Below are 27,593 nucleotides of genomic sequence, written 5' to 3'. Positions count from 1 at the left end.
ACCCCAGGGTGGAGATCTCCTCTAAATCTTCAAATAACTAAATAAATTGGCTTAGTTCAAACTTTCCCCAAACTCTAGGTCTACATGTTCCGTTATATACACCAAATAGATATCTCCACTTGGAGATTCAGCAACCACCTTCAAACTGTGAGCAGAACCAAGCTCATCCTTCCCCACCTAATTCTCCAGTATGCTCTTCTCGGCCCCAAATCCACCTACTCTGCTACCTAAACCAAAATTACCCAGATTCTCCTGTCATGATCTTTCTCTAGTCAGTTATCAACTCCATCAATTCTTCAATTTTAACTTCTCAGAGTTCATTTGTCTAATTTTCGTCTACACATCATAGCTTTAGTTCAATTTGCGTATCTTTCACAAAGACTGCAGCCTCTCCTATAAGCTTGTCTAAATTCTAGACTCCTCACCTGTAAACTACCTATGTGGCTGTCGTAATTAAATAATGCATCACTAGGGCTTCCCTGGTAGCTCAGCTGGTACAGGATCTGCCTGCAGTGCAGGAGACCCAGGTTCGATCCCTGGGTCGGGAAGATCCCCTGGAGAAGGGATAGGCTACTCACTCCAGTATTCTTGGGTTTCCCTGGTGGCTCAGATGGTAAAGAATCTGCCTGCAATATGAGAGAGTTGGGTTCAATCCCTGGGCTGGAAGATCCCCTGGAGGAGGGCATGGCAACCCACTCCAGTATTCTTGCCTGCAGAATCCCCATGGACAGAGGAGCCTGGCAGGCTACAGTCCATAGGGTTGCAAAGAGTCAGACACGACTGAGTGATTAAGCACAGCACAAACACAAGGTATGACACATGGCAAACACACAAATGTTAAATATTATTAATAATTCTCTTCTTGGAGAAATCGCTAGATTGTAAAATTTATTTGAGGGGCTGTGTCTTTAATATAAACATGAAAAGAAACAATCTTCCTAGTAATGGTAACCTTTAAACCAGCCAATAAATACAGCCTGTCTACTTCCAAGTCCCTTTGAAACCCACCGAGTATGGCTACCCAGAGAATCCTATTGCTTTTATGGGATCTGGGCCTATATTGTGAGTTTAACAGTTACTAGAACATCTATGCTACACCTGAAGTCTTCATCCTGTTTTTAAAAAATCATGGGTTCCCCGTCAGGCAAACATTGAGACCAGCAATGACTAAAAGAGTCTCAAGACCAAAGAGAAAAGCAGTGTCAAGAGTTGGACCATCATGATGAATGAGAAGAGTCACACTGCCTTACCATTCCACCCTACTGACAGGTACAGAGCCTTACACCACTCAATCACACATTTATGGGTGATAATGTGTGTGTGTGTGTGTGTGTGTGTATCACAATGATATATATCATATATCACAATATGTCGATCTTAATTTAAAAGTCTTAATTTTAGCTGGTTTTAATGTCAGCTCATAACATTCACCTACGTTAAATCATAGTGGTGTTTCATTCTTGGGCCATGGCTCTTCATTTCTTTGAAAGACCAGAAAATTCCCATGTTAGGATCTTGTCTTTTGGAGATGTTACTGATATACAGATTCTGTAGCAAACTGATGAAAACTAGCTTTTCAAAACCCACTGTTTTAATCTTATTTCAAGGTAGCAAACCTAACAGACTTCCTGAAAAAGCACAATAACAACATATCATTATCACATTTATCACTTAGAAAAAACTATCAAGTATTTTATTATTTTATTCTACACTATATACAAGTCATAAAAGGCCACAGCAGTTTTTCAACATATAAACCCTTTAAAAGTAGAGGGCACTATGAAGGATAGACAAGTATCAAAATGAAGTCCAATAATGAGGGCATATACCCAGTGCAGTATTTCTGAGGAGTAACAAAGCAGATACCAATTCATACATATTTAGCTTGCAACTAGTCCACAGGTTTTTATAAACCTCTTTGGGATTGTGAATAGCCAAAGTGTGCCAAGTTAACATTTATTTTAAAAAGTGAAACCAGAATGAAAAAATAAATAAACTAAAGGGCACCATTCTAATTCGAGTCATTCATAGTTCTCCAAGGAGGAAAGCTTCAATTCTTTTCCACCTTCTGCTTCGTGATGGCAGCAAGAAGCAGAAAAAGAGAAACAGAAGAACAAACTCAGTATTTCAAATTCTCTCTTGCTAAAGGAGCTTTGCTTTTTTTGTGATGATTCCCTTAAAGTAGGTATCAGACCCTTTAAGAATTAGATTTGATTCCTAAACATATCACACCCTTCTTGAATAATAATGTAAAAACACTGGTTTCCACTCTGTGAAAATACAATCTTTATAACTGGTATCAGCAGATCAATATAAAAAAATACAGTACCAAGCTACACTGGTATATTGCCACAATTAAGAACTTCAGATTATACTTATCACTGAGACCATAGTCCTTGCATTAGTTTTCAGTCCACTATGAACAATTATCTGCTGCATGTAAACATGTCTAAATAACTATAGATAAAATACATCAATCATAAATTTCTGTAAAAGATAATAAAATATCTTCTTTAAAAAACAAAACAACAATAAGCAATTACTTCATTTTTTTTTCCAATTTTATGAAAATGGAACAACCTTCTGGTTGTTGCCAGTCCTGAGTTCATTGTAATAAAAATGGCCCTAGTTCCTGGTTTAAGTCAACAACCAATCCATTCTCATCAGTAGATGTCTTCTGATACTGCAGGCATGAGTTTACGTTAGGTACTATTTTGTCCGTTAATAAAATTATATACCAGAAACTGACCAGTGCCACAGTACTGTGTTGCAAACAGTTTTCCATCAGGAGTAGGGTCTGAGAAAGCAATTTCCTCTTTACTCAAGTATGAGCCATATATAAAGTTACTCCTGTTTAAAAAAAAAAAAGGGGGGGGGGGTGGAAGGTAAAAAAAAGAAAATTATTTTTAACCATTAAAAGTGGAAAAAACCCATCAAATAATGGTGTATATTCTAGAAACTTAAAAATAATTGTTTTGTAAAAGCAACAATGGTTATAAAAACATTTACCCAACACCTTTTCATGATAAAAATACTCCAACAACTCTGAATAGAAGGAACTGATAAAAGAGCAACAAAAGACATCAAAGTTAACAGTTAAAAAAAAAAAGACTGAAAACTTCCTCAGACATCAGGAACAGGGTAAGGCCATACTGCTGACACCTATCTATTATCAAGGACAATTAGACATTAGACAAGCAAAAGAAGTGAAAAGCAACCAGGCTGAAAAGGGAGAAGTAAAATTATCTTTTCACAGATGACATGATCTTTTATATACAAAAATTCTAAGGAATTCACAAAATGACAGATCTAATAAAACACGAGTTCAGCAAGTTTCCAAATTATAAAATCAATATTAAAAATTAATTTTATTTCTATGACCAATTCAAAATGAAATTTAGAAAACAACACTGAAATACATTGTAAATACTCAGTAATCTAAGTAAAATACTTAGGATTAAATTTAACAAAGACATGCAAGACCTAAAAAATGAGAACCATAGAGCACTGTTGAAAGAAATTAAAGGAGACCTTACTAAACAGAAAGACATCCCATGATTATGAATCAGATGACTTAATGTTGCTAAAATGGCATTACTCCTCAAATTGATCTATAGTTAGTGAGTTTTTCTGCAAAAATTAACAAGCTGTTCCTAAAATTCATATGCAAATACAAGAGGCAAAAAAAAAAAAACGTAATTTTTGGAATCTCTATCCCTTTGATTAAAAATCAAGCAATATGTATATATAACTTTGTATTTTCCAAGTCTCTTGTAAATGTGTTATCATATTTTCATACTTTAAAAAAAAGAAAAAAGGAATAAAATCAAGAAAAACTATTGAGAGACTGAGATTATTTACAAATATTATTCTTAAAAATTTTCCTAAAAGCTAAACTCCCAAGAAATTTCCCATACTTCTTACATACTGACAGTCTTATGCAAATTTTAAATTAATATAAATAAAGGTTATACATTTACGATGAACTAAATGTCAATCTTTATATAAAACTCTGCTTAAATGCTAACTACTGACAATGACTTGAAGGATTACATCCAAGTTACCTTAGGCATTCAATCATGCGAGAAGCGATTTTCTTCCGACGCATCATGCTGAACACCCATATGCGGCTGATCCCACAGATTGCAGGCTCTGGCAATGTTGAGCAGCACCAGGCTTTTTGCCTTTCAAATCTGACCTTTTCTTCTTCTGACCTGATAACTGGAAGTTTTTCTTCTATAACTCTGTAGCCCTATATGCAGCAAAATTAAGGGGAAATTCGTAGGTGATTTTTTAAAAACTGAAGTATAGTTGATTTACAATGTTGTGCTACTCTCTGCTATACAGCAAAGTGAGTCCGTTATACACATACAGACATTCCTGAAGGGGGAGGGGGGGAGGGTGTTTAAAGTGAGACTATTATTAAGCAATTGTCTCATACTGACCTTTTGTGAGGTCATCACTACGTCCACCTGGCTTCTTAACAAACCATAGGAACCTTTGGTTCCCATGAGAGCCTTTTGCTCTCATTTTAGAAAATAAACAGACCTGGATCTACATTCTGTTCTCACTTATTAGTTATGTGACCACGAGATGAAGTTACTTAATTTAGCTTTGGGTTCCTTGCCTATAAACTGGAACTCTCCGCCATCTCTTTCAGAGACTTGCGAGAGATTAAATAAGGAAATACAAAGCACCTGGTCATCACGGCTGGCACATAATAGAAGTGAATGTTAATGTTCTCCACCTCCCATGTTCTAGGGCTAGCAGCGAAAGTACATGTGGTGAACTCAGCAGTCACAACTGTTTCGGTGATAGCTGTCATCGTTACAGGGTTCAAAGCTGTGCAGAATTGGGACTCAGGATGGCAGAGGAATCAGAAGTTTAGGAAGGTCCTTTCCCTACACTCCTATCTCTTAAAAATAAAAAAAGTACTTTGAAAAACATACATCTCTTCTGCCAGTCTAGTGGTCAAAAAGGGACACCACCAGCCTTTTGACAGAATGAGGTACAAAAGTTAAAACAATTAGACAACACAAGTGAGAGTTAACAAAGAATAAACAAGCAAGTACTGCACAGCTATGTTCTAATATAAACACTGCGACAAGTCATTTTTGGAACTGGGTAGAATAGGAATTAAAAAACACACAAGGGTGCTGAGGTCCCTGGTAGTCTAGGGGTTAGGACTCCGTGCCTTCACTCCCACGGCCCAGATTCAATCCCTGGTCAGGGAACTGAGATGCCAGAAGCCACGCAGCAGGGCCAAAAAACCCCGCAACACGCGCATTTATCAAAGAACATTCATTATAAACAACCAACCAAACAAAAAAAAACACTGTAAGAAACAGTCAAAAAACCAGATAGATGTCTGCAATTTTTTTTGAATGCTTAGTCATTTGCCAAACAAATTTAAGAATACTCTATATAAAATTTGCAAATACCCTTTATCACTCTGTGCAAATCTGACTTCAAATATCTTTTTCCCCTCCTCTAATTAACTTCATTTGTTTCAATGATCAATTCTGTCTGAAGTTATGTCCCATATAAAAAGTGATACTTCCTTCAAGTGGGTACGTTACTATTAACCCTCCTCAGGAGTCATAAATCATGCTAGCTGGATCGAATTTAAGGGGGATGAGTTGCTAAGGACAATCCTTAAACACACAAGTTATTTGATACACACAGGAAGCACTTTGACATATTGGTAAATCAAGCACAACATTGCTGATATCTTTTAAAAGTGGGTCAATCAAGACTCAGAGACCTATCAAGTGGACAAATGATCAAGCAAAGAATAAATCTGGGGCAATGGAAAAAATAAAGCCAAAAGATGTGCACTATGCAAAATTAACTCAATTACAGGATGGCAAGTTTCTATGACTTAGTCCTTTTATATCAAATTTATATCTCCAAACTACCTTGTCACCTATTTATTTAAATCAAATTTGTGATTACAAATAGCAAAATTCATAAACGTACACAATGTCAAGTTGAATTTTTTTTCAGATTCAATTTTTATGTAGCTTAATATATAGACATTAATCACACATATGTGTTTCAACTCTGCACCTTACTAGAAAATTTTATGATGAAGCGTATATACTTGGAGGCAACTATTAATATACTAAAAAATATCGACTAAACAAAAAGTCAAGTCCAATGCACACTGAATTCATGAAAATAAGACAATTCACAGGAGGTCTACCTCAAGGTGAGCATGATTAGGAAGTCCAAAGTCTTCTGTTTTCTTAAATTGGTCTAACTTGGGACCATCTTACAATATTAATATACCAATTCTACTATAATCCTATTATTTGTTTATGTTTGGCTCTTAAATACAAGCCGAGTCCTCAACAGAGCTCAACCAAAGAAGTGGTAACCTAATACAGGGGTGGGAAGTTTTTCGTGAAGGGCCAGGAAATAAGTATTTCAGGCGGTGCAGCATAACTGACCCCTTGCAACTACTTAATTCAATTTCTGCAGTGTGAAAGCAGCCACTGACAATACTTAAGCAAATCGACATAGCTATGTTACAATAAAATGTTGTAAAAAACAGGCTAGATTTTGCCTTCTGGACTATAATCTGGCAACCCTTGATTTATTTCAGTGCTGAAGGGGACTGAGACAGACATTTCATTAGTAGCCAACAAGCAAACTTCCTAAACAAAATTTAATACTACTTTTGATTTGTAAAATTTTTATCTTATATTTACTGACTTAAACAAACTCCCATGCAAGACAACTTCACTGTAGTAAAAAAATTATGCACAGGAGTTCTCGCATTCATACTCTTCCTTACACAGAATGTTGAAAAATTTACCAGAATGATGTTATTGCTGTAACTCTTTAAACACCAAACTACATACAACCATTCTTTAAAAATCACTTACCCACTGGATATGTTCTGCAATTAGACAACCAACTACCTTTTTGTCATTAGAAATAAACAGAAGTGTTTTTGTTCTGGAATAGCACATGAGTGGAGCCTGCTGGAAACCTAAATCATTATCAACCATCTCTCTAATCTCGTCAACCTGCCAAATAAAGAAAAATTATTATTTTGTAAACAAAAGCATTTTATATATGTAAAAATATGCTCTATTTCAGTTCAATAAATTGAGCATATTATTCCAAGCAGAACATCCTCTAAAGAGTGCCTCTGAATGACTATCCTGATCACTAAATGTTTTTCAAGCTCTGTGGACCAATCTGCAAAAGAAAGAAAGAATGGAGAGTAATGTCAAGCCCAGTAGTCTGGGAACAAGAGTGAGAGCTCCTCTGATAGGTAATAAGGACACTAAGGCTTCCCAGTGTAAGCATCACAGAATGGAGCACTGGAGAGAACTTCACTGGAACCTTAGCCAGGCAAGGCCACATTGTTCTTAGAAAGCCTTAATTTGTACTCTCATCAGTGGAGTGAAAGTGAGCACAGAGAAAAGGCATAAATGTTTATTCCTTATCAAAAGTTTATAGGGCCAGATATTATGCAAAGCACTTTATGAGTATTATCTAATTTAAATCCAACACCTCTTACAGTCTGATAGTTTCTCACTTTGCATATGGAAGAAATAAAATTCAGAGGTTAAATAACTTTCCCATGTCAGATATGGGACACTGGGAACCAAAGAGCTGGGATTTCTGGGATTTGAGCCCATAATGCTCAAACTGCTTCTACCACTTTACCTCCTAGAATTCTTGTCAAGGTCAAATACGATAAGCTCAAACTTTTGTAGGTATTCAAAGTCAAGATTTTTATAGGCACTCAAACATCAGTTCCTTTGCCAGTTAAAAAAAATCTGCAAATATTCAGTCCAATAAACATTCATCTGTGACACTAAGTTTAAAATGCAAATGACACATAAGGGGGTTAAGTATTCACACTTCTGAATTGCAGAATACCATGTAACACATTCCTTATTCAGTGATGAAAACCCAAGTCCTCTTAATCCTAGAAAAAATCCCACAATGCAACACTTGACTCAGTTCCTAAAGGCAAATGACTCACAATTCTTTGGATTTTTAACCTATTATGGGTTACTAACCAGTAACATAGTGCACTGTAGGTTACTAAGAACAAGGATATTAGAAATTTACTCTCAGAATAAAATGACATCTATTAGTTTCAGTTTTATAAATTATTATTCAGATTTGTATTTTGATTCTTAAAATCACTTATGTGGCACTTACTATGCCTTCTATATCATTACTCAAATTACTGATAATATGAGATACTAATCAATCCACTAAAAATTCATTTCACATATGCTAGACAGTAGTCATGTGAGGATATGAGAATTGGGCCATAAAGAGGGCTGAGTGCCGAAGAATTGATGCTTTCGAACTGTGGTGGTGGTGAAGACTCTTGAAGACTCCCTTGGACAACAAGGAGATCAAACCAGTCAATCCTAAAGGAAATAAGCCCTGAATATTCATTGGAAGGACTGATGCTGAAGCTCCAATACTTTGGCCACCTGATGGGAAGAGTCGACTCATTGGAAAAGATCCTGACGCTGGGAAGGACTGAGAGCAGGAGGAGGCGGGGACAGAGGATGAAGCAGTTGAATGGCATCACTCACTCAATGGAGATGAGTTTGAGCAAACTCCAGGAGATAGTGAAGTACCAGGAAATCTAGTTTGCTGCAGTCCATGGGGTTGCAAAGAGTCAGACATGACTTAGAAAATCAACAACAACAAATGACACACTACAAAGTTAAAGCATTCATTTTTCAGTTGGGTTGTGACTAAATGCTTATTTCTTATTCTCAGAATGGGGTGTTTAAATGTGCTCTGCCAGCAATACATTGTACTCTTAAAATCAGCTGCGAAATTATTCATTCTGTGTGAAATTTCACTGGAAATTTACCTTTTTCAGGGCATACTTTGGATCTTCAGGAAGAACCATTATTATCCTGCCATCAGGATATTCAGCTAGAATTCTTTCTTTTTTCCAACCCTAGATATATATAAAAAAAAGAATAGAATTTATTTATCACATTTCATACATCATATTCATGTACAGTAAGAAAAATACATCAATGTGTCTAAAAATTACAAACATGGAAAAGTATATATGCTCGTCAATGTTTAAAAAGACATGATAAATCAGCTAATTTGTTAAGCACACACAGGTACAATTAAAAGCTAATTTCTTTCTACTATTCACTCAGTGATCTAAGACCACAAAAGCATTTCTAATTTATCATTTTCCATTTTAAATTAATTTTGAAAATCACACAGCAAAAGCAAGCCCCTTAAAGTCAGTGACTCCCAGAACCTAAAGGATAACTCTCCCAGTTTCTTGATAAGAGAAGTAAAGTCTTAAATTTCTCTGGAACATGGTTACCTCCACAAACACACACTCGTGGTTTTATGTCTGGCATGCCAAAGACCTCCAGGAGGTTTTAAATGAACTGATTTGCATGCAGGAGCCCAATATGTAAGGAATAGTTTTTATTCTTATTGATCACAACTATCAAAAGTCACAAGAAGGATACTATAAAAATATAACTACCTTCTAAGAATCTAATAGGGAAGGAGAGGCTACGTTGTGTGTATCTGAAGTTAAACATACTCAAAAAAAGAGAGGTAATAAACTCTTCTTCAGATCCACACTCGTGGTGATTAATGAGCAGAACCTGCATGAAAAAAAAAACAAAACAAAAGCCACTTAAATCTAGTAAGATGGGACTGAACCAGAGGTTAAAACTAGGAGCTTTGAGGTTAAAAATAAGTACAGAAGGAATGAGCTTAACTAGTTGTTCCATTTGTCTTACCCAACCAACTTTAAATAAAAAGGTTTTTCAAGAAGCAACGTGTTTATCTTAAAGAAAACCAGCATCTTTCTGAAATTTGTTTCAGAGTATTAAAGCTCAATGAAACCAAGAAAAAGGCAACAATATTTTTAAAAAACACTACGGCAGGTCTGAAAGGAGACTGATTTTCCTAAATGATCCAGAATGGTCTTTTGGGAAAGGGTAGTTTCTTGGTTGGGGACAAAAAGCCTAATAACAAACTTGGTATAAACAACTGTTTGGATTAAAGTATTTAAAACCAGAATTTGTTTAAAAATAGAGCACCCAAAAGTAAAGCAAATTCAGATGATTATAATTAGGATGGTCACGTGTTCCCAAAATTTGAAAAGAAAAAAGGAGCAGAAACAATAGTCACAGAAGTCATTTTTTTTTCAAATCAGAAATGAAATCTGAATCATATCCAGACCTGAATATAGGTAAATGTTTTGAAAAGGCATGAGATATCATCCTCTTTAAAAAACAAATTTACATTAATGTTATTTTGGGGAAAAGCATTTAAAATAAATCTATTTTACACAAAATGAAAATGGAGACTTTTCATTTTAAAAACTAAGCTACAATTTCAATGAAGATTTAGAATTTAACTAACTCCAACTTATAACAAAGTCATAGTTTCCTGAGCTGAATTATCTAAAAATAATTTGATAAGTTACTTTCCTGTTGTCTTTAAAAATAACAATACTGGCCAATTATACTGTACCATCGGCACTAGATAAATTATTTTGCTTTATATATTCAGCACTATATAAATTATTTTGCTTTACTGACTTTTTTGTACAAAATTTTCTCTTGAAACAAGTTGAGACTTGCATGTTCATACAGAAAATGTTTCACAACTGGATTTGATACAATTTCAAAAATGTTTTAAACATGGTTGTTTTTTCATGTATGTGTATAAGCAGGAGCAACTGCAAAGGGCAGAGTTATTGCTGCTTCAGTTTCTAATACCCATGAAGACAGCATATTTAAGAGAAAACCTTAAGAGCTCTGGATTAAAAGTTGAGGGTTTAAATCCCATTTCTTGAGTTGCTAGCAATATAATCTTGGGCAAATCACTGCAACCCATTCTGTTTCCTGACCTAGGCCATGGACAAAACAGCTGTCATCACCCACATCACTTCGTAGTTTAGAGAACTGCTTTAAGATGATTCCTCACACAGAGGAGCTATTCAGAAACTCTTAGTAATTTCCACTCTACCCTCCTAGTGGTGTCAAACTACAATCAATGTACTACTTTAAGAAAACACAATTAATAAAGCCCCCAAAGTTACATGCAAAAATAAGTTCAAACCTTGGACAAGGCAAAGATGAAAGAACCAACATGGCTAAAAGCTGTCAAGTAAGATACTAAAGACATTTATATGCCTCAGTTGCAGTTAACTCTTTCCTGGAGTCAATAACCACATGATCCTCCTATCTTTAGAGAATTTAGATGAGACGAAGTCTGTCTGCTGCTTGAAACTGAGGCAGACAGAGGCTGTTTGCTGAAGGGTAAATGTGATTTAGAGGAATAACCAAATAGCCACAGCTTTCTCCAAAGATATAAATTTCAATGCAGTGCCTTTACACCTTTCACCTTTAGCTCTAAGATGTTACACACAGCCCTCTGCTAGCAAGTAGTATTTTCCAAATCCCATTCTTAATTCACCCATCTGGCTGCTAAAAAGCAGAAAGCTTTACACTGCTAATAGCAATCAATGATCTTTTTTTTTTTTTTTTTTTTGCCCTTTGCTGTTCTATTCTAGACTTTAGAGTCTCAAGAATGGAAGAGGTTTTCCTCTTTCTCTATTTGAACAAGATTACAAGTGAAAACAAAATACACTGGGTGGTAAATGTATTGATGTATATACAATTGTCAAAATTCATCAATCAAACATTTAAGATTTGTGTGTTAAAATTATATCCCAACTATAAAAGTTCCTACTAATCACTTCCATTAAAGGTTGAATGGAAATACTCATGAAAGAATACTCTGAGAAATAAAATCAATAACTAGCTTTTCAAAAAGACTAGCAACAAATGTGGCAAGGGAAAAAAAACCTAGAGGGAGAATCTTTAGATTAAAAGACATTTAATAGACATACCAACCAGTGCAATATATGGACCTTAATTCAAACAGTACAGAAAATTATGAGATATTTGGGGAGATTCTGAACCATAAGGGAATAGCTGATATTAAGGAATTAAAATTTAAAGGTGTGATTATACTCTTAAAATCTTGTTTATTGCTATGCTGAAGCTGAGTGAAAAATACATGGGGATTCGCTATTTGGTGGTGGTTGGGGGAATGGGGAATGAACTTTATTTTGGAAAATTCAAATCACCCAATTGTCAAACTATGCCAAAGGTCCAAGGCTTACGCAAATACCATTTATTCAGAAGTGAAAAATGAATGTAAAATGAATCCAGTTTGCAGAGTGATTAGACCTGAGGGTGAGACAAGCATTGACTGCAATGGGGGCACAAAGGGGCTTCTGAGATACTAGTGGTGCTTCTTGTCATGTGGGTGTTCACTTTGGAAAAATACACCATTAAGCTGTGCACTCGTTCATTACTTGTGTACTTCTCTTTACAAGCTGTATTTCAATTAAAATTTTATTTAAGTTACTAAAGGAATTTGAAAAACAGACATTTTAGTTCAACAGCAAGACTAACAGTTGTTATTTGTTTAAATAAACATACTCCAAATACCATTTTTAAAAAATTTTTAATCTTCAGAAACAAAAGTAAATTAAAATTAGCTCATTCAAAATTCAGTCACATGCTCTATTTGACAGTACCCATGGCACACAGCATAAAAAACTGCAGAAAAACTGCATAAAAGAAACAAATTACAGACTCTTGAAATACGTAAAAAGATTTCTGTTGAAATGATTTTTAAAAGCAAACATGTACTTATGAATATTTTAAAAGTCAGTAAGACTGTACACCAAATTATAAACTAAGGTTATTTATGTGATTTAATTTTTTTCCTTTTGGCTTATCTGTATTTCCTGGTTTTTTCTACTTTTATAAAATGGTATAATAAAAGTATTAATATACCTTAACTATCCCCAAGCAGAAGGTTTTAACTTCATGCTTGGTTACTGTGCAAAAATAATTTTGTATTAACAATACTGTTAAAGATGTGTTTCCATGTTCTCTTCAGACATACCACCTTTCCAAATCTCCATGTGTTCACCAACCCAAAACCTCTCTGAACCCTGTCCTGGCTTTTTGAAGGTTTCACCGGAGGTGGGACTGATTAAATCACTGGCCACTGGTAACAGAATTCAATCTCCAGTGCCTATTCCCTCCTAGGATCACTGTGTGAGAACTCAAAGTTCCAACCCTCAGTAGCTGGCTCCCATCCTTAGGCTAGTTCCAAAGGTCATCTCATTAACATAACAAAACACATTGTATCCCATCTCTTAGGAAATTTCAAAGGTTTTGGGAGCTGTGAGTCAGGAACTAAATAAATATTGTTCTTATAAATCACAGTATCACAAGCACTGAAGATGATAATCTGAGACTAGTTTGAAAGTGACTGAGGTCAATTTATTTCTGAACTAAATTTAATTGTACACACAATATAACTGCTGAAATTAAAATAAAATAATTAAAACCTAGTATCTTATATATGTTAATTTGTGGTAAAGAATCCACCTGCAATGTGGGAGACATGGGTTCGATCCCTGGGATGGGAAGATCCCCTGGAGAAGGGAAAGGCTACCCACTACAGTATTCTAGACTGGAGAATTTCAACTGACTCTAGTCAATGGGGTGGAAAACATGACTGAGCAACTCACTTATGTTCAGCTAACAAGACATGAGTGATATAATTGGTCTATTAAAGCATAATTAAGCACAATGCTTTCTGAAGCTAACCTTCAAATTTGTTAGCTATATTTATTATCACTAGAGTATTTCAAGATTCATGGTTTCCCATTTTGAATGACTTAACCACTAAAAGCAAGCCAACCTGTTTAAGTTAATCTTTCATAGTTTGACAGAAGGTATTCAGAAAAACAAAGTCCCATGACATAGTGGTTTTTTTCCCTCATTGAATAAGTCAGGAATAAAAGAATATACACAAGAATTTAAGTGTTACTTTAGAAAAATCGGATTCAATTCTAAAGATGCTTTAAAGACTTCATTTTGTAGGTATGCTATGACGGCAGGATCACCTCCAGTGTACTTCTCTCATTCCCTGCAATATTTGAACTGAACAGAGGCTAGAATCCCCACTCTTCCACTAAAGCTATTTGTTTTGATAAATCTACTTGTGGCAGCACTAACTGAACTCCTTATGACAATTCAAATACTCTACCTCCACAGTGACATGTAGCATCTAGCAACATGTGACAACGGAGCACCGGCTGGTGTCAATGAGGACCTGCATTTCTCATTTTCGGAGGCCTGGTGTTACCAAACTGGACAGTGCAGCTATACAGCCAACTAGGGATTGGTCCAACCTTTCTTCAAAGCTTCTCTGGTCACCAAGACAGGAAAAACAACCCGTCTTCTGATCACCGCTCTACCAAAGTAATTATCATTTCTAAACTGAAAAGTTAATCTATAATTTAAACAGTCAATATTGATTTATTGCTTTAATAGCTGTTTAAATCTTTTACTGTTAACATTTCATTTCTTTCAGGCTTTGTTCCTAAATTTGCAGGCCAAGGGCATATCCAATACCCCGCATGTAAGGTCCTCCACAATGCATTCAGTCATATAATCAACTCAAAGGAGGTTAAGTGAAAGACAGAGGTAAAGAAGGAGTAAGTCAGGAGTTTTTCTGCAAAAAACCCAAAATATTATTCCTCTTCTGCATTACTGAAAGTTTATAATACAGCTGAATTCTGGATAGTTCCTTGCTTGGCAATAAGGCTGAATGCTCTTGGGGGAGTTTTTCCTATTTTCTCCTCACACCTTTAGGAAAACACTTCATGAAGGGAAACTGAAGGGAAGCTAGGTCTAAACCAGAATCCAGGATCCCTAGGAAGCTTTAAGAGGCTCCTTCCTAAATAGTTTCCAGTAAGTCACGTAAAATACACTTCCACAAATGGGGTCAATGAAGCAGATGGAGTACAATGAAGGAATACACAGAGAGCACTGTCATTTTTCTCCCCTACCCCAAGTCAAAGAAAATACGTAAGGGATAAAATATTTTAGTCAACTAAAAGTAGGTTCTGCGGCATCAATTTCTACTATGACTATATAACTTATATATTATTTTAATCTTTTGAAAAGAAGACTTCAGACATTTTTACCTGTCATAGATTATCATCATGAAATAATTATAAGAAAAAATTTCTGTCAAGAAAAACTGCTTATGTTATAGACAGTGTTTGATTAAAATAAAAGAATTAAAACTTATTCTAATTTATTCTATTTTAAGCAGTAAAGAATTAATTCTATATTAAGCAGTACAGAACTTTATTCCCAATCCCTGAACACTGCCCATTTAAAATTAAAAATATAAACAAAAGCCACAGCACAAAATGACTTCTTAGTTCTAAGTGCTTCTCTCCAAGAAACAGACACGACAGATAAACTGGCATTTAAAAAATTTAGATGTTTCATCAAACACGAGTACTTAATGCAAAAGCACAACACTAGGTGCCCAATAAAAGATTCACGTAAGTGACAACCCAGAATCCAGAGCTGTGGTCACAGCAGAACATCTTTAATATGGGTGTGCTTTTTATCCTCTCCATACACTAGAAAAGAATGCTACAAAGTTCTGGAGGAGTTTCTACCTTACAATCTATGTATATCTATGTTCGGAAACAACAAAAGGTAAGAACGTTAACTTTGATGTTAGCAAAGGATGGCCAACTGCTAAACTCAATTCCTTCTCTTGAGTTTATGTCAAAGTAAATAAAATAACCTTTAGCTCTGTCCCATCAAGAAGCGGGAGAGGGGGGTCTGGGCAGGAATCAGTCTTCCTTAAGTTGCTCTGCTGCTTTACGGACTTGCAAGAGTCAGGATTTGTTAAGAAGTGATGCCTCCACCTTGTTCCATAAACTAATTTCCTTTGGTGTTGTGGAAGAGCAAAGTACATTATCTCCTGGTTGATTTCCTTACAATTGGTCTCAGAAATTAAGAACTTCCCTTAAAATAAAGAACTAAGTCTTTTAAACCAAATTTCTTTATAATTTTTGGAAATTGGCTGCAAGAATCAAATAATGTAACCTGAGCAGAATACAATTCTACCAGATTGATGGATGTAAAGTAAGTATTTCTGCCCCAGAAGTATTCCATAATTCAGCTACCTGAAGGCCTATTTTTCTTTTCAAGTTGTAAGGATATTAACAGAGTCAAATTGGAAAAGGACAAATTTCAAATGATAAATAAATATCTAGCTATATTCTATGTCCACACACCTTTTATTTTATTTAGTTAAGTGGGAGGAGGGTGTGTGGGGGGAAGAGCAGATGGAATAAGGAATATAAAGGATCACCACAGCAGGGAACCAAAAAAGGAAAACCCCACCTATCTTGGGAAGAAGTAATTGAATAAATAAAACCACGAATATGAATTCTTCAACCAAAGATAAGGATACAAATTTAACTGAAGCCAATAAAGACCTTTTAAATCTAGTGCCTATGTGAAATGAATTGGTGATCTCAGTTCAGATATCCTGGAGGTCTTATTAATGTGAGTGTACAGTACTGAAGGTAACATGTATAAAATAAATTCCATTTCAGATACGGGTAAACAGCAATTACATTAAATTACTATTTTCACAAGATATCTGAAATGGTTCAAAATTATTTAAAATTTTGCTATTTCCAAAAACAAATATTAAATAACATTATGCCTCAACTGCACATACATTAAAATATATATACTAAAACATATTTACTTTGTGGGATTTTTTTTTTAAGTATACTACAAATTCTGAGGTTTTAGCCATCAAGAATTGTTCTTTAACTTTAATAAGAAAAACTCTTATGTTAGCAAAGAGAAGGTAAAGGAAATCCCCACACAATCTATTCGGTATAATATATACCACTATCAACTCCCCCCCAAAAAAGTTGTGTCAAGCTATTCTGAATACTAAACAGACTTATCAATAGTTAACAATTAAAATCAAAGGCAATTAAAAAAAAATACTCAAGTTGAAGAGCATCACTTGTTAGAAGAGGTACAATAACACTTTAAAAATATAACAATTTAAAAATTAAGTTAAATTTTAAAATCCCACAACATACACCAGCCAGAATGAATTTGCTGGGTGGGTTTTATGTTTGGCTTTGTTTTAAAAAATAAGCCTGTATATATACTACAAGGGCTTTGTATATGGTGCTCTTTTCTAAAGACAAAATTTTTTCAGTGACTTGAATCTGACAATTCATCTCTAATGATCTGATTCTGCGTTTTAGAAGTCATGAATTCCACTTACCACGTATTTTACAGCACTTATAAATTGATTGTGGAAGAGCAGATGCTGTGTTTCATCCTCTGGATTTGAAGCAGTGTAAAGCATGCCACAAACATTACAGGAAACTGCTCCAAATCTTTTTTGTCCTGCATCCTATTTATAAAAAACAAACAGAAGGGTTTTTTTTTTCCCCCCACAAAAGAATAATTTGACAATATCAGTCTCTAAAGTTATAATGTGAACACAGAGTGAGAACTGTTTAAAACAACATTCCATGTTGATGACAAAAATGAAGATGCTAACTTTCAAAATCTGTATGTAATTTTATTAAGAATTGTTTTCCATTTTTGTAATCATTCACTCCACACCATTTAATAACGACTGAAAAGAACCGAGAAAGTATCTCTAACACTACACTCTTAGTTATAAAGCCTCAAATGGCAAATACTTATAAATGAGAACTAGTATGTATTTTGTATCTGTGATAATTTTACCATTGAAGTTTAGAAGAAATGCTTCATAGACTTTTTTTTATAATGTCTTAAGTCTTTTCTCTTTAATAGTTTTGTTCTAGTTATATTAAAAAGAGTATTTTGATGTCACCAGAAACTCTTAAGCAAAGGTAAAATTAAACATTCTCTATTTTCTTTATATCAAGTTAAGTGTGAAAGACTGACTATAATCACCTATACTCCAGTAATTCATACTTGTGCTGCAGCATAGTAACTGGTCACAAAAGGTTTTCTATACTTATCCTCATTTAAAAAGACAAATTACAGCAATATGACCTAACTTTAATATTAATTTTAAAAGCATAATTCCTTTATTCTTGCTGCTCTGAAACTGGGAAATTTCAACTAATTACTAAGAACAAAAAACAGAAGGTAACTATATCCTAGTGCCTTACAGCTAGGGCCACAGAGCAAAAAGAAATCAAATGGTAAACGAAAGATTGCATATAAAACTGAAGGGAAGCTCATTCTGAAAGACTGAAACTATTGACAAAATATTACCTGAAAATTCAGGGAGTTAAAAAAAATTGCTTGAATTATGGTTAAGATACAAAACATTGTATTTACCATGTTAACCATTTTTAAGTGTACATTTCAGTAGTATGAGGTACACTCACACTGTTGTGCAACCAATCCACAGAATTACTTTTATTTTGCAAAACTGAGACTCTAGGGACTTCCCTGGTGGTCCACTGGTTAAGACGCCACACCTCCACCTCTAGGGTCACAGGTTTGATCCCTGGTCAGTGAACTAAGACCCCACATGCCATAAGGAGTGGTCAAAAAACAAAACAAAACAAAAATCCCTGAAACTCTATACCCACTCAACAGTTCCCCAATCCTCCTTCCTCCCCAGCTCCTGGAAACCATCATTCTGCTTTCTATCTCTATGAATTTGATTTTTTTAGGCACCTTTCATAGAAGTAGAATCACGTAGTATTTGTCATTTTGTGACTGACATTTCACTTAGATAATGTCCTCAAGGTTCAATCATAGTATGTGTCAGAATTCCCTTCCTTTTTAAGGCTGAATAATATTCCACCGTCTACATACACACCACATTTTGTTCAACCATCCACCCACTGGTGGACTCTTTAGTTGCTTCCACTCTTTAATTGCTTTAGTTGTGAGTAGCAAACACAGATGTACAAACAACCTCTTCAAGCAGGCAGTTATCTTAGTAATGACTAAGTATCTACCTCGGTTTCTTTTCCTCACTGGTAAATGGAAAATAATAGTCGTACCTATCTCATACTTTCTTCTAAAGCTTAACTTAGTTAATATAAGTGGAGGAAACGGAACAATGTACTGAAAAATATTAGCTGCTATCGTGATCATTAACATCATCATTACCATCAACTCTTGACCAGCATTATCCAACAAAAACGTCATCCACAAAGGTAATTTTAAATTTACTAATAGCCACATTAAACTCTGCAGAAGCAAACCAATAAAATAAATATTTAACAAGACATATACCAAATGTTACAATTTCAATGTACATTAAATATTTGTAAAACTTAGTGGGATATTTTACATGTTTTCTTGTACTCATCTTTGAAACACAGCATATGTGTTTACACTTAGAGCATACCTCAATTCTGGTGAGTGACATTTCAAGTACTCAACAGTCACATGTGGCTACCACACTGGATGGTGCAGCTTTAGACTCTACTTGTCTAATTAATCCTGTTTCACTATCATACTGATTTGACTACAGAAAAGTATTGAATTTGATGAAACAACTTTTTCCCTCACTAATCTTTCTCAAAAAGATTTCTAGACAATTCTTACAAAATTATCCCCCCATATTAAAGCTAGAACCAATTATCCACTACCAAAAAATCTGATTACTTCTGTCAACTGGAACTACATTAAATGTTCCTATTATTTTGGGTTTCTTCATTTTTTTAATTTTGTGCTCACTCATTCAAATTAGATTTTTCATCAGTCAAACTATCTCCCTCTCTTTTCTACCTTGCCACCAAATTGTACTTATTTTCTATTTCAAATTAACTACTGGTTTATCTTCCTGTAAAATGTAGTTTTACAATTATACCATATACTAAAATATACATATTTAAAATCATCTGTATTTATTAAGTTCCATGTTATTTTAAAATTTAAACCAACTACTAAAAGAAAGTAGGGAACAAATGACACATTTAAGAAAATAATGTGAAATAAAGTATCAATCTGTTGTAAATAAAACTAGAAGTAAGGAAATTTGAATTTTTATTGTTATAGGATAGAATCACTGAGAGAGTGGCTGTCATAATACCAAGAATTATTTCCATAATGAAGAATTACAGCGACAAAAAGGCTCTGTAGGGGAAAAAAATGAACTTATTCCTTGACAATGTGCATAAATAAGATGGTGTAATACATTTTAGCTAAAAGGTCAAGTTGTATACTTACTATGATCAACTGTTTTTCATCAGCTTTCTCTGCTTCTTTTAGTTTCAAGTCTTTTGGAATTGTTATCTCCAAATGGGAATTACACTTGGGCCAAGAATGATTTGGTGGTATCTCCCTTTGAAAAAACAACCAACCAACCAAACAACTATTAAATGTTATAGATCCATATCATTTCAAATCACTGGTAGAAAAATACTTAGGATTTTCTATACAACACTGTGACAAATAAAATTTCAAGGGGTGTGGGGGCGGGGAAATAACCTTTTAAAAACCAAAAGGAAACCCAAAGAAACATCTTATTTACAACATAAAGACAAAAAAATGTAGTACCTACTATAGTATGAATAAGTTTTAAGTTTCATAGTTTCAGCAATTTGAGTCACTACAGTTTGTCCTAAATACTGTTTTCAGTAATCAGTAAAGCAAAAATGTCATACTAATTTATTTTGAAAATAAAGAAACAAAAAGCTTTCAATCTGCTGAAACACTTTTACATGTTGCTAATATGTATCATGAGGCTTTTTGGGCAAAAGGAGCACTCTCATATATTGTTGCTGGGAGAAGACTCAACCACTTTGCAAGGAAATTTGGCAAGGCAGGTTAAATCCTATAGCTATGAATTTATCCTAGAAAGAGCCACATAAGTGGACAAAGATAAGTGTTCATTGCAGGACTTTTTTTCTGACAGAAATAAACTAGAAACAACCAAGGTTTCAATAGAGAACTGCTTCATAAACAATGGAACATGTGCACAATGAAATCTAATACAGAATTTAAAAGAATGAGGAAAGAAGGTAGAAAATATCTATCTTCCATAACACACTGAGAAAACACTAAAAGCTGCAAAACACTATGTGTACACACAGGAAATAAGTACACTAAAAACAGAATTTCTATCACATCTGTGTGAAATACTGATGATTACTAATGCAAACTTTCAAGGGAAAAAATTCCCCAAACTTAAAACTTCCAAGTATAAAATCCTGAAGTTCTCATATTTATACTTATATTAATCTAATACCTTACCTGTTATCACTCATCTTAGATGTCTGATTACAGAATATACTGTGCTGTTTGGGAATTGAACCTGTGATTTAATAAAAAGATGGGTTATGTACTAAGCTTTGTACTAGCCCTCCACCTAACAGTTAAAAATTATCATGAAGAAAAACAACCTCAATGCACTAAATGCTTTATTTTTAATAAATACCATTTGTTAAAATTAGAGTCACCTTTCTAGGAATTTCTCTGCAGAGAAGAGGCGAAACAGCTCTTCAGAGCTACAGAGAGATCTAATAGATTAACAGTGTGTCTCTAGTTTCAGCAATAATTGTTCATAATAATGCTTTCATAGTTATTTAGTTTCTAAACGGAAATAAAGGAAAACATTAGCTTAAAAAAACCTGTAGTCTCTGGAGTTTTAATCACATTGGTGGTGGTTTAAGTGCTAAGTAGTGTTTGACTCTTTCGTCTCCATGGATTGTTGCCCGCCAGGCCCCTTTGTCACAGGATTTCCCAGGCAAGACTACTGGAGTGGGTTGCTATTTCCTTCTCCAGGGGATCTTCCTAACCCAGGGATCGAATCTGCACTGCAGGCAGATTAGATTCTTTACCACTGAGCCACCAGGGAAGTCCTTTAATTATATTACTAATCAAATAATGCAATAACAATTAATTTTCTAACAAATAAATGCATTTCTGGCATTCATATTATACTTCCCCTTCCCCCACTAAGGGCGTCCCTGGTGGGTCAGGGAAATTTCATGGACAAGGAGCCTGGTGGGTTACAGTCCATGGGGTCACAAGAGTCAAACACACCTTAGCAACTAAGCACTCCTAAGTGAAAAGGTTAAATGACATATGCGATGCAATCAATTATATGAACTCAATATTTAGGAATTTCTCTTCTGTATCTCCTGGTGCTTCATCTGATGTAGGTGAACAAATTCCTATTCAAGAGTTCAAAGATTATATTCCCCAATTTTTTTGGCCACGCCATTCAGCTTGTGGGATCTTAATTCCCCAACCAGGGACGGAACTCGTGCCCCTGCAGAAAAGGCGCTGAGTCCTAACCACTAGACTGCCAGGAAATTACCCTCAAAATATTCATTAGGTTACAAAAATAAAGTGTTTTATGGTAAAAGTGAACAGACTATAAGAACTGATTTAAATCAAAGATACAATTATTAAGATGGAAAACTGAGTAATTAAGGTTTAAAGATAAGAACCTGGTAAACTAGTCATTTATACTTGAGAAATAAACTGCCATCATTAATTTAAGCAATTCATTAAATAACACTTCTCCAGAAAGTAAGTTCACAAACAAAATAAAAGATTTAAAAGCAAAGTAGTTTTGGTAGGGAGTTAAAGAATCACCTTAAGTACTGTACACAACCCAATCAACAGACACAATTCTCCCCCTTCAAAGGTTATCACAAATTTGAAAAACATAAGCAATGGTTAAAAGGTTTATTTGATAGTGGATATAGTCTTCTGTTATGCTGACAAAAAAAATCTCTGACCACTGTGAAATCTAAACAATACTTTCAAAGTATTACCTGGACATTTATTCTCTCCTGTATCAATTTTTCCTTGACTGAGCAGAGCTGAGACAGTAGTGGCATTTTCCACTGGATTGTTTTCAAGCTTAGATTCCAAACATAGGCTGCAATTCTAAGCACATATAATCCAAAATGTTAATATTCACTTTTGTATCAACCTTTAGGTCTTACTACAATATTTTCAGTGAATTTTAGCACTATACTAAGAAAATTTAAGATCATATATGGAGTAATTCACACAAGATATGAGTCTCTTTATGATCTCCCTACAAGCTACCCTTCCTCTCAGCATCAACTCTTACTATTCCCCTTCATGCTAGACTGAAAACTTTACCTCTCCCACAGATACACTCCACATCTGCCAGCTCTATGCTTTTTCTGGGTTTCATCTACCTAAGTCCCACTGTCCATTACAATAGCCACTGTCGCAGCTCATTATTGGGCACTTAAAATGTGATATGACTGACCTGCGATTTACTGCAGATGTAAATCACCTACCAGATTCTGAGGTATTAGACAAAAAAAAAAGTAAAAACACCTCAATTTTTAAAACTCATGACACATTGAACCATTATTTTTACATGACAAGTAAAATATATTAACTTTACCAAATTTTTTAAAATGTGGCTAGCAGAAATTTTTAAACAATTTATGTGGCTCACACTTTATCTCTACTGAACAATGCTAATCTACAACAGCTTACCCCTGTATAAACTCAAGTCATTAAATATTAACCCCTTCCATCAAATCTCCTCCAAGTTTTCCATTCCTTTTTCCCAAATTTCCCAATTACCTCCTCCATCTTTCATGCCCTTATCACTTTCTATTTTGAATTATTTTTTTATTAATCTCCTATATACTCTTAAGTACGTATGCATATGTATATATGTAAGTATATTTTTGTATATATATATACTTAAGTATATAGTTTCAAGTATATATTTTTTAATCTCCTAATACTCTTAGGAGCAAGACTTATTATATTTATCCTTGTATCTCTAAGAGCTCCTAAATCAGAACTCTGTCAAAGTAGATACTCAATAACTAACAAAGGAAAATAGTGCAAACTCAAACATTAGCTATCTCAGAGGAATGGAAATGTGGTGGTGAACAGATAATTCTTTTGTGTGTGTCTGTATCTATCTGTATTATAACTGTTACAAAGAACACATAACATTATTCTTGAACATTACATTTTTGAAATATGAACATTTTTGTCATTAAAAGGTAGAAAAATTAAAAAATAAAAAAAATGACATGTTAGTAATCAATCTCCATTAGGAAGCTAGAATTACCAGTTTTTTAAAAAAAAAATCATAAAATAATTGAGCTTTAAAATTCGTAAAATCTGGGAGGGGGGTTCAGGATTGGGAACTCATGTACACCCGTGGCGGATTCATGTCAATGTATGGCAAAACCAATACAGTATTGTAAAGTAAAATTTTTAAAAAAAAATTAAAAATAAATAAAAACAAAAAAATAAAATAAAATTCGTAAAATCCAAATACTTTAAATTCAGCCCAAAGAATTCAGAAGGCCTATCAGACAGATGCTTAGCCTTACTAACCATCATCATTTTTCAGTATTTTTGAGACTGACACCATGTAATAAAAAGAAGAAAAATTGCAGACAGCCACAGAAAAAGTTTTCAAATGGTGTAAAGTCTGCTTTTTTACACTCTTCTACTTCCCCAAGCATAAATCCAGCTAGATTCTTAAGCCAGTTAATCTCAGTTGAAAGCCTGGCTCCATCACTTACATGCTACACAGATTGCTAAGCTTCACTTACATCTCTAAACCTCACTCTCCTCACCTGTAATACGTGGATAGTAATTAAACTCACACTGTAGAATGTGGTGACAATTATATGAAGCTCTCCTTTGCTTAATAAAGAAGCAGTATTCATTAAACAAAAGCTATTATGATGGCTTCACTAAACATCTTAGTACTTAAGGGAAGAAGAGAAATCTCTAAGTGACTAGTACAATGTAAGTTCATTAAAGGCAGGACACAGATTTAGCACGGTGTCTTGAATGCAGCAGGCACTCAATATGTCTTGAAACGGTATGTTCAACACCACATCTCCTAACCACTCTTTATGATAGTGATCACATTACATTGTTGGTATCAGTGAAAAAGTTGGAAACAACGTAAAAGGGCTTTCACAGAGGAAACCATAAATAAAGTGCGGTATATTTTTTTACAACTATTAAAATACCCATGTATCAATAAGAATAAACAATAATCTATTTTGGGGGCTTCTGACACAAACCCTGACTCCTTACTCACTCAAATTTGCTTCTAGACTGAAATGCCTTGAAAGAGAACTTTAATTCACTTGTAAAACTTTCAAGTGACTTTTTTTCTCAAATGATCTTCTTATATCCAGAGTATATCACTGTAGAAAGAATTAAGGACTGAAAATCAGGACATCTGAATTCAAATCTCTCTGTGCCACCAAACACATGGCCTAACCCACATTCTTCTACCGCTCTCAGCTTTCTCATTATAAAATTAAATAATTGAAACAAAATTGGTGGAGTTTTAAAAATCAGTGTTATAGTGCTAAAGTTCTGCCAATTGATTTTATATATTGATATTTTAACTATATCTTAATTTGGAAAGAAATGGTTCAGCTGCTTTTATAAAGTTTCAAAACTACTTCTTAGGTAATCAAGTTTCTTCCAGCTATTTAGATTTTGTTTTTCAATTTACTTCCCCATTTACAAACTTTTTGCCCACGATAATTTTATTCTTAGCCTGAGGACTGAATTATTTACATCCTTCAGGCATTTATTTGCCAACTGTTCAAAATGGCTACACAAGTCAAAGCAAAAGGCATTTCTGCTAGAAATATTCAAGTTTTATCAGGTGGTGAAAAGTTGACTTGTGCCAGATGAAGTTATTTTAACAACTTGATCAGAACTGAGCCCAATTTCAAGTTCCACATTTTAGTCTCTCACTATGCAACAGTTTCTTTGGTTATAATTAATAGAAAAAGGAAACAAACCAGTGTGTTAAATGAAAATGAAAAGCTAGAATTTGATAGGTTTGTGCTTCACATAAAATAAATATGAAAATAAGGAAACAATGACAAGCATTCATGTAAATATGAGCCATCTAAAGGAGTCAGTAAGTTCTATTACTCACTACAAGACTGGGTTAATGAAACTCTCACTAATTCCTTACCAAATAACTCTTCCATCTTTTACAACTTAATTCTTAAGCTAAAGTACATTATAAACACTTAATTCTTATCAGAAAATACTCAGACACCTTCAGATACATAATGAAAATAGATTACCTTATCCAGTGTTGATTCAAAAGCATCATTCTTCTGCTTATCCAATGGCTGGTCAGGAGGTGGTTTTATCTGATTACCCAAATGACAATTTTCAGGAGCCTTTTGGGGGATCTTATTCATTTCAACTGCAATATCATTAGGTTTAACATCTTCAGAATTAACTTCTTTCATTTCTTCCTGCTGGCAAGCTTTATTTTTATCACCATATGGTTTTGACCCTAAAAATGTACTTTGAGTCACTTGCTGATGCGTTTCTAACGCAGGTAGTGAAAAACTGGTTCGTAATAAGCCCAATTTAGGGGAAAATTGAGAGTCTAATTTATTTTGCTGCACAGAGTTAAATTTTGAGAGTTTAATTTTAGTCCAGTTGGAGTTCTTTTTAGTTGAGTTGTTTATTCCATTTAGTATACATTTCACAGGCTTTGTTTTTCTACTGGGGAAGAAACGATTACATTGAACGTCCTGATTCGTTTCCTTCTGATGAAGTATCTGTCTTTCAGTCTCTGCCTCTTCCAATTTTATTTCTGTAGGCTTCTCCTCCTTTACATTTTCCATTTGTGAAGATTCCTTTTTTACCTCTACAGTATCTGACTCAATTTCACCAGCAATTTCTTCACAGAGCTGGAGAATGCTCCCGCGTTTGCTTGTTCCTGCTTGCTCCAGCCCATTGTCTACCGTTTGTTCAGGCACTGATGGCTGTGGACTTTTTTGGGATTTTGCACTAGTATTCACTTGTGCGTGAACCGACTTCTTTATCTGGTTCTTTTTAGAGACCACTGAAGCAGCCACTTTGGATCTTTTTATCTCAGAAGCAGATTTTGTTTCTTCTTTTCTGGTATTCTGCAGACACTTTTCAGATCCTTTTACGCACTGAGAACTAGAAGTATAAGCCGTCTGATGCTCCATTTTGCGCTTTTTTCCTTTGGGGGAATTGATCGCTTCATTAGTTACAGAATTTTCTTCCTCTTTAGAATCAGGCTTTATTTCCAATACTTTTCTTTTCACATGTTTCTGATTTGTTTTAGCTTTATTAGATTTACTCTGAGTATTGCTACAGTGCTCTTTTTTTGTTGGTGGCAAACTCTGTTTAACTGCTTGAGCCTGACCCTGAATTTCTCTACTACGCAGAGACCTTGTTGAAACCTCTGTTAGCTGTTGTAGTCTTTGTGATCTCCGGTTCAGCTGTTCATTTGATTTAGGGGTTTCGTGCACTGATTTTTTCTGAGATATCTTCTTCTCTTTTGTAGATTCCTGTTGTGAATGTCCCTTTACAGTCACCATATTTTTATTAGTAGATTTACTGGCTCTTTTATCAGTGGATGCTGACCTTGTGCTCATGCACGTTCCTAATTCAGGCTGATTTACTTTACTTTCATTGGAAGATTTAACCAGTGATTTTATAGCTTCCTTTGGATCTGATTTTTTGGCTAGATTCTTTTGAGAACCTTGAACTTGTGTTTCTAAATTCTTATCTTCATTCTTTTTAATAACACTGGAGGAATTTTCTTTTGATTTCTCCTGAATGGACATCATTCCTGAGTAAGGTCCTCCTTTTCTGAGTATTTTCGAAATTTTTGTGTCCTAGTAAATAATAAATGCTGAATGTCTAGTATTATTA

General features: G+C 34.5%; 1 protein-coding gene across 1 annotated transcript; it reads right to left on the bottom strand.

Moving 5' to 3' along the window:
- Positions 1–1,745: 1,745 nt before the first annotated feature.
- On the bottom strand, positions 1,746–27,508 carry ESCO1 (establishment of sister chromatid cohesion N-acetyltransferase 1). Its single transcript, XM_068993846.1, has 9 exons — positions 25,976–27,508; positions 22,670–22,784; positions 21,138–21,198; positions 20,112–20,226; positions 17,203–17,334; positions 8,864–8,953; positions 6,891–7,034; positions 4,065–4,252; positions 1,746–2,850 (listed from the first exon to the last, which is right to left on the bottom strand). The coding sequence occupies exons 1-9, from the start codon at positions 27,506–27,508 to the stop codon at positions 2,703–2,705; spliced, it is 2,526 nt and encodes an 841-aa protein (XP_068849947.1). The 3' UTR covers positions 1,746–2,702.
- Positions 27,509–27,593: the final 85 nt, after the last annotated feature.

Source organism: Capricornis sumatraensis, chromosome 21, assembly GCF_032405125.1.
Source record: "Capricornis sumatraensis isolate serow.1 chromosome 21, serow.2, whole genome shotgun sequence".
Lineage (NCBI taxonomy): Eukaryota > Metazoa > Chordata > Mammalia > Artiodactyla > Bovidae > Capricornis > Capricornis sumatraensis.
The sequence above is the reverse complement of the archived record's forward strand: the minus strand, read 5'-3'. Positions and strand labels throughout refer to the sequence as shown.

Coding starts and splice junctions, on each gene's coding strand:
- ESCO1 (XM_068993846.1), bottom strand. CDS start 27,508: ATGATGTCCATTCAGGAGAAATCAAAAGAAAATTCCTCCAGTGTTATT. Junction 7,035..8,863: donor CAAAGTATGCCCTGAAAAAG/GTAAATTTCCAG, acceptor TTTATTTGGCAG/GTTGACGAGATTAGAGAGAT. Junction 4,253..6,890: donor TTGCAGAACATATCCAGTGG/GTAAGTGATTTT, acceptor TGCTGCATATAG/GGCTACAGAGTTATAGAAGA.